Below are 8,350 nucleotides of genomic sequence, written 5' to 3'. Positions count from 1 at the left end.
TCTCTCTCCTGTTCTGTCCACGTCTCCAGTTAAAAAATCCCAGTGTTATTAAGAGGAGTATTTCTCTACTTTCCCTTATATAGGCTCCTCTTTATGGAAAGTCTGCCCTCCACCCCCATCCCAGTCACTCCTAATAACCTCTGCTGACCTCTCCCCCCCCCGCCCCCCCCCCCTCGCATAGAACTAATTTCCTTATGCTTATCTAAGTTTACCTACTATCGACCTTCCAAGGTGTCTGAAGGTGACTTCTAGGTAGCACAGTCATATGAGAAACTTGGGCTGTGTGTGTAATGAAGGAAATGACAAAGTGCCCTTTAGCCAAATTCTGGGTCTTTACACTGGGAGTATGGCTAAAGACTGAGATAAATGAGACTTCCTCCCAGCATTACTCCCTGTCAGACCACTTCATTGAGGTGTGTGTGGTTCCTAACACAACACCTCACTTCATGGTTTGAGGTATGTGCTTTACCATATGCCCTTTGAGGCTGTCAGGAAATGATCTGCCAGGTGAAGTCTGGCTTTATGTAATCAATGAAGTTGATATGACCTGGACTCCAGTCTAGGCTCTTTGAAGTTGTTTGACTTTAGGCAGGCAAAGGACCTGCTTCCCAGAAATTTTGTTTGACTTCTCTTTCCTTATCTGGGGATGAAAGTATTTTTCAGATATTATCTCTTAAAGTAAGTAATTAGAAAATGTGAGATCTATGCACTATATTAAGTGTTAAGGATATACAGGTATGGGCAAAAGTAAGTAAAGAACTCTGTGCCAGCTTGTCAAGGGCGGGGCGGGGGGGGGGGGAAAGGACACTTATGTAATACCCTTTGTAATACTTTTAGCGAAAAAAAAAATAATAGAGTATTTCAAAAGAAAAAAAAAAAAAGAACTCTGTGCCAAAGTGTGCTTGGGTATAGCAAGTAGACTACAAATATTCTCATGGAGGCTCCCTCACTTCTTTCATGTCTCTGCTCAGAGGTCAGCTTTTAGTGAGGTTTCCCCAGACCACTGTATATAAGACATGCTCACCCAACAACCCTTACTGTGTACCTTACCTGTATCACTTCTCACTATGTGTGCAGTTTATTTATTGTCTGTCGCCTTCCAACTAGAGTGTCTGCTCCAAGAGGCTTTGTCTATTTTGTTCATAGCTCTGTCCCCAGCATTTGAGATACTACCTAGCTCATAGTACCACTTGAATACCTTTAGAATGAGTGAATTAATGAACAATATAAGACAGGTTATAAATCATATTTTTCATTTTCAGGGAACATTAGTAGTTTTTGTGAGGTGAGAGCACAGGGTACATGTTGGGGTGTGCTAGAAAGCTTCTAGCATGGCTCCATGTTCCCAGCTCCTGGTATATTCCCTCACATAACCCCCTTCTCTAGAGTGTGGGCTGGCCTCGTCTCTAATGAATATAATACAGCAAAAGTAATGGGATGAGGTTACAAAAGACCAACTTCCTTCTCGCTTGCAGTCTCTCTCTAGCTCTTCTCATTTTTTTGCTCTGATAAAGCCATCTGTCATATTGTAAGTTGTCTTGGGGAAAAACCATGTGTTGAAAACTGAGAGAAGCTTCTAGCCAACAGCCAGGGAGGGAGTAATCCTGTCAATGACCATGCAATTTTTATTTAATTATTCCTATTGGCTCAAGCATCAAGTCTAATGTTATTTCACTCTGCTTCCTAATGTTATTAGCTGGAAAGCAGAACCTTCCCCAGTCAAGCTTTGAGATGAAGGAGGCACCAGGCGGCATCTTGACTTCAGCCTTGTGAGAGACCCTGAGCCAGAGGACCCAGTTAAGCCTTCCCTTGGATTTCTGATTCACAGAAACTGTGAGATAAGAAATGTTGTTGTTTTAAGCCATTGAGTTTTAGGGTAACTCTTTAATGCAGCAATATATAATTGATACATGGTCTATGTGGGAGATGAGACCAGAAAGACAGTTTGGCTCTGCATGGTGGAGGGCCTGTGTGCCATGTGAGGGAGTATAGACAGAATAATAGCCACTCTAGATGTCCATATCCTAATTCCTGGAACTGGTGAGTGTGTTGGGTTATCTGGTAAAGGGAATTAAGGTTGCACATGGAATTAAGGTTGCTAATAAACTGACTTTAAGATAGGAAGATTATCTGGGATTATCTGAGTGGGCCCAAAGTAATCACAGCAGTTCTTATCAGTGGAAGAGTGAGGCAGGAGAATTAGAGTCAGAGAAGGTGATGTGATGATGGAAGCAGTGTGTTGACTTTGAAGGTGGAGGGAATGTGAGCCTAGGAATGCAGGCATCTTCCCAAACCTGGAAAGGCAAGGAAATAGATTCTCCCCTAGAAACTCTAGAAGAACATAGCTCTTTCAAAACTTTGATTTCAGACCAGTGAGATCCATTTCAGACTTCTGACCTCCAGGACTGTATGATAATAAATTTGTCTTGTTTTAAGCCAATAAATTTTTGTGGTAATTAGTTACAGCAGCAATAAGAATCTAATACAGAAATAGGAACCCCAGCATATTGTTGATCTTAGGTTCCAGAGCCTATACATGACCATCCTGAGAGAATCCACACACCCTGGTGTGCCCACTCTTTAAACATACACTTCCTTATAAATTACTTCTATGGCCATGGTTACTGCAGATTGATTATGACACAGCTGCTTCACTTAGCAAATAACTTGCAGACAGGAAACCATAGGCCATACATTACTTCACTACACAGTATGTTTTGACAGTTCTTGGTTAGTTATCAACTGGGCTTATTTATTTATTTGCTTTTTTCCTGTGCCTAAATTCCTAGTATCAAAGCACCCAGACTCCCTCTCTGGACATTTTAAAGATTTATTTGGGTTGATTATTCTTTGCTGTGGCAGCAGATGGAAGTTTGTCCCTTCAGACAATATGTAGGTTTTATAATAGTCCCAAGACTTAGGTGCTTCTGAGAATGTAAGTGAGGACAGAGCTAGGTTTCACCAAGTTCATATTAGTGGACTGGTAAGGGAATGTGATTCCATTAACCATCTGGCTATCTCTGAGTTTAAAGGAGTTTCTACCATATGGCAGTGTTACTACCTTCTATTTAGAGACCACTGGCTGGAGAAACTCAGCTCTCTTTGTTCAAAATGAACGCTAATAACATTAGGAAGTATAATGTGAGACTTGATGCTTGAGCCAATTGGAATAATTAAATAAGAATTATAAAGGAAATGACCTTTTAATGGAGAGAGAGAGAGAGAGAGAGAGTGAGTTAGGGATCTCAAAGGGACATCCAGTATTCCAACCTTGTTATACTGAGAGTCAATTTCATTGGTCAATTATAAGGTCAGTACTTTCTGTTATTTTTTCTGTTATTTTGACATATTTGTGTCTATGTTTTTTGCTTAAGCTTCCCTGTTTTTCCTTATGGGCAAAATAGAGCATATGTTTTGGTTTTCCCAGGATAGTCTCAGTTCTTAATCTGTTTTTTCAAATGTAATTATTAATAGTGTTCACTGTCACTCTTTATAGTGTCATGGCTGGATAATAAACTGTATGGTCACACATTTTATTATGGACAGTAATGCCAATTGTAACATTTTGCATATCTGCCACCTTAAACCATTATACTTCAATTTCCCATAGACTATATAGTCTACAAACAGATCTGACAGCTGCTGCCCCATGCTAACAGCACCAAACCAGTGACCTCTGGGTTCATGGTTCAATGCTCAGTTACTGAGCCACACTGGCTGGGCACTATGATTCAACTTTTTTTTTTTTAATGAGTTCTGCTGAAATGAACATCAGAGGTGATTTTTTTGGTACGTCTCTTTAAAAAAAATTTTTTTAAATTGATTTCAGAGAGGAAGGGAGAGGGAGACATAGAAACATTAATGACAAGAGAGAATCATTGATTGGCTGCCTCCTGCATGCATCACACTGGGGATCAAGTCCGCAACCCGGGCATATGCCCTGACTGGGAATCAAATATTGAACTCCTGGTTCATAGGTCCATGTTCAACCACTGAGCCATGCCAGCCAGGCTGCATGTTTCTTTTAATGACATGAATATCACGCGATTTTTATGAGTAGAAAAGGAAAGTAAATGTGGAGGGGATGATATTTTTCCTTAAACTTTATGGATTGACTTTTATGTATAAACCTCACACTTCCATTCTGAGAAGAGCAACATTTTCCTTTTTAACCCAGTGCCTGTGTGAGGTCCATTTATCCACTTGGTTCCTTCCTTGCATTTGGGCCTCCAAGAGCTTGGTCTCCCTACAGGTGTCTAGTTGATCTCATTGCTTGTGGCTGCAACAGTAGACCTAGAACCTTATTTCCATTCTCCCCAGTGGCCCAAGGTCACCCAGATAGTTATCAGGGGGACCTTGAATAGAACTCAGCTTTTTAGACATGGTTTAATCTTTCACTTTGCTTCTTCCTGAGGTGGTCTTCTCTCTAATAATAATCTCCCTTTAAAATAAAATGATTAGAACATACTATTTTTGTATACTTGTTGATATTTATTGAACATGCAAAGAGAGAAAGGGAGGTGTTTTAAGCTCCTATTGTGATTGAGATAAATAAAAAGAAAGGCATGAGGCCAATATCCACATGGAATTCCACTGCAAAAGAATTAGATCCGGCAGAGGAAGGTTTGAGTTTATTAGTATTTGCTCCAGCGAACCTCCAAATTTTCTCCATTATGGACAACATATCTTCCAACTCCTGGAAGGAAGAAGAAGGAGAAGTGGGTCAAATGATTTGACCATCAAATCACTAAATAATGGATATCACTCTCCCAATTCCATGCCACATTTCCCAGAGAAGCTCACACCCTCACATATGAACAGTCTGGGCCTTTTCACTTTGTAGGGCTTTTGGCATACTCTCCCTTACCTTGGGTCACTGGTTCGCCTCCACTCAGAAGTTGCCAGTAGGTTCTGTCATTATGGTTCTCCTCCAAGCCCTGAACAGAGATGATGTAAGGGCCCCACGAGCTCTCCACATATTTGAAACTATGGGGGCAATGAATAGGTTACAGGAACTTAAAAATTAAAAAAAAAATATAGTTTTATTGGTTTCAGAGAGGGAGAGAGAGATAGAAACATCAGTGATGAGAGGGAATCATTGATTGGCTGCCTCCTGCATGCCCCCTACTGGGAATTGAGCCCACAACCCGGGCATGTGCCCTTGACAGGTATTGAACCCGGGATCCTTCAGTCTGCAGGCCGACGCTCTGTCCACTGAGCCAAACCAGTTTAGCTTAGAATTTTCAAAGGCAATTGTACATGGACATTTTTCAAACTTTAATGTCCTAAGAATCACTTGAAGATGTTACCCCCAAAATGCTTATTTCCTGGACCTATCCACAGATATTTTGATTCTGTAGGTCTGGGCTGAGACCAGGAATCATCACATTTCATAAACTAAGTGATTTTGATACAGGCAGTTCCAGTCCATGCTAAATTTGGGAAATGATGCCCATGTTCTTGCCCTTCCCTCCCACCATAGGAGACACGTTGAAGACAACTTCTACCCTAAGATAGTCACTGTCAAAGTTACTAAAACAGTAGATGAAAGTGTTAACCTGATATCCTAGAGGCACCATAAGTCCTAAGTTAGTAGGTTTTCTCTTCAGAAAGAGAAATAGGGAAGAATAATTTAATATTTCATGATTGTTTATTAGAACTTCTATCATTTGCAACATCATGGATGGACCTGGAGAGCATTATGCTAAGCAAAATAAGTCAATCAGAGAAAGATAAATATCACATGATCTCACTCATTTGTGGAATATAATGAACAACATAAACGGATGAATAAAAACAGATCCAGAGACAGAGAAGCATCAATCAGACCATCAAACCTCAGAGGGATATAAAACAAACAAACAAACAAACAAACAAAAAGACAAACAAACAAAACAATCTCAGAGGGAAGGCAAGGGAGGGTGGGGGGGAGGGGGAGAGATCAACCAAATGACTTGTATGCATGCATATAAGTCTAACCAATGGACAAAGACACTAGGGGTGTGAAGGCACGGGTGGGGGTGGGGTGGGAGGGGCAATGGGGGGATAAGGACACATATATAATATCTTAATCAATTAAAAAAAAATAAATAAATAATTTTTTAAAAAGTATAAAATGCCCTCAAAAAAAAAAAAGTGATATGGTTGCCCTAGCTGGCCTGGCTCAGTTGGTTGGAGCATTGTCCATGCACTGAAGGGTCTCGGGTTCAATTCCCGGTTGGGGCATGAGTGGGAGTTAACTAATCAATGTTTCCCTCTCCCTCTCCCTCTCCCTCTCCCTCTCCCTCTCCCTCTCCCTCTCCCTCTCCTTCTCCCTCTCCCTCTCCCTTCCTCTCTCTCTCTTTAATAAATAGAAACATATCCTTGGGTGAGGATTAAAAAAAAATGACATGGTCAATATATGTTTCACATTTTTTAGTCATATTTCTGGGAGCACTTGCAAGGAGCCTTTATCATTATATATATTATAATATATATATATATTTTCATATATATATTATATTCTTTGTAGCATCTTACATCATGTTATTAAACATAATAAACAATTGTCAATTAGGTTTAAGAAACCAAGTAAACCACAGTTTTCAGAGACAAATTCAATATCTTAATTTTAATATTTGACTTCTCTAGGCCAGGGAACCTTTATCTAGGGGGTCCATGAAATCTGATGAAAGGGGTAAGGCATAGAGAGGCTTCCAGGCATTTGTGAAACCTCTGATTTAATGATGTTTTATGTGTATGTTCATTTTTCTGCAATGAGCATCCTACTCAAAGGGGTCAGTGACTAAAAATAGTTAAGAACCACTGTTCTGGACACAAAATGCCTCCCTTAAGAAGTTATATTTATTGAAGAAGTTTTACTGACAGAGTGAGGTTCCTGGGACTTATTCATCCACTAGCTGAACATTAATCTAATGCCTAATATGTATTAGAAGATGAAAGGTCTCACCTCTTTCATCTGCCATGAGATGTAGAAGGTCAGTAAAGGTACTGATTAAGATGTGTTTTAACTGTTCATTGTATTTATGTGCAGATGTATTTTTTTACTCTTACAAAATCACACTAAATCCCTTAACCTGAGGTTATGTACAACATACCGAAATGCAGTCTGATTGATTTTCTGAGCTTCCTCCATCACATTCAGGAAGACAGAACCCTTTGGCACGGTGACTTTGGTGAAAAATGTTTCATTGATTTGCACAGTGTAGTTGACTGAGATCCATGTGGATGAAATGGTAGGTTCCACAGGTATTGGCTCATGAATAGAGATGTTAAGGTGACCTGAAAGAGACAGGAAAGCAGAAAAGAGTTATTATTCAGGACAATAAAAATAGTGTTAGAGTTTGCACACCTATCCAACTTCTATCCACAAACTCCTTTCCTTTATGCAGAGGGGATTTGCTACAGGAGCAAGTGGTGTCAATCAAGGGGCAGAGTTCTCATGTGATGAAAGCAGAAATGAAAACCAGATGCTCACCAGCTTGTGAATGCTCATGCTCAGCTTGACTCCCAGCTGTTTAAACATTTCAGTTGCCCCATCCCCTATTTCTCATGGAGGCTCCTGAGTTTTTCCTTTTGGTACAGCATACAATAATGCTTCATCTTTTTGCCTTTTTATTTCTTAACATTTATTAAAAAATCGTGCACCAGGAACTGTACTAGTCATTTTATGTGAACTGTTTCATTCAATCCTTACAAAAACCTACATTAGATACTATTATCATTTGCATTTCTTACATTAGAAAACTGAAACTTAGAGGTTAGACATTTTGTCCAAGTTCCCTAGACCTGTCAGTGTCTGAACCAGGAATGAATGTAATAGAAGAATAAGTTTATCTTTTTGCAAAATCAGTGATGCACACTGCAATTTCTTTCAATATTGCCACATTCCTCCCACACAGATGTCTTATTTCCCTGAGGGATCACTTACTGTGTACAATGGAAAGTCAGAGATGCCATACTTTGTTTAGGATGGGAATGATACTCAGAACATCTCCAGCAATCAGAAAAATACTTTTGGAGATAGACACCTTTTAATCAAGTCTACCTTGTTTATCAGTGTTTCAACCAAGAATGACACCTACCACCTTGTTAAGAACAAATCCTCAGATGGGTATAATCTCTGATGACATATTAAGGACTGAGTTCTGTGTGGAAACTATGATGCTTTAGAGATTTATTTGGTCACTTTTGGTCCCTAAGGACATCTAAATCTCACGTGCTTTGGGTATTATGCTGAAAGGCAAAAACAGTTTACTCTTTAGTTCTTTACCTGGACCACTGGCACAAGAAGAGACATTGTTAACATCCAAGTAGGTTTTTCCCATCAGGGCAGGTAAGATCTGGGCTG

At 39.8% G+C, this 8,350-nt stretch overlaps 2 protein-coding genes across 3 annotated transcripts in view; one reads left to right on the top strand and one right to left on the bottom strand.

Moving 5' to 3' along the window:
* The window catches only part of MS4A2 (membrane spanning 4-domains A2), a 43,457-nt gene that overhangs the window by 101 nt on the left and 35,006 nt on the right, over nucleotides 1-8,350 (top strand). Inside the window, exon 2 of one of the 2 annotated variants that reach the window (XM_023756536.1) lies at nucleotides 1,697-1,796. The gene's annotated coding sequence lies outside the window, so the exon portion shown is untranslated. Of the gene's footprint in view, nucleotides 1-1,695; nucleotides 1,797-8,350 lie in introns of those variants that run through there. The other variant, XM_023756537.1, reaches the window with a different exon arrangement.
* The window catches only part of TCN1 (transcobalamin 1), a 12,277-nt gene continuing 8,405 nt past the window's right edge, over nucleotides 4,479-8,350 (bottom strand). Inside the window, exons 6-9 of the mRNA XM_014458438.2 lie at nucleotides 8,273-8,347; nucleotides 7,098-7,281; nucleotides 4,868-4,986; nucleotides 4,479-4,696 (exon numbers count right to left, since the gene is read on the bottom strand). Of these exons, the coding sequence (XP_014313924.1) occupies nucleotides 4,635-4,696; nucleotides 4,868-4,986; nucleotides 7,098-7,281; nucleotides 8,273-8,347 (440 nt within the window). The 3' untranslated portion in view covers nucleotides 4,479-4,634. The remainder of the gene's footprint in view (nucleotides 4,697-4,867; nucleotides 4,987-7,097; nucleotides 7,282-8,272; nucleotides 8,348-8,350) is intronic.

The sequence above is a fragment of the Myotis lucifugus genome, unplaced genomic scaffold, assembly GCF_000147115.1.
Source record: "Myotis lucifugus unplaced genomic scaffold, Myoluc2.0 scaffold_97, whole genome shotgun sequence".
Classification (NCBI taxonomy): domain Eukaryota; kingdom Metazoa; phylum Chordata; class Mammalia; order Chiroptera; family Vespertilionidae; genus Myotis; species Myotis lucifugus.
Note: the sequence above shows the minus strand (reverse complement) of the source record. Positions and strands in the feature narration are given on the sequence as shown.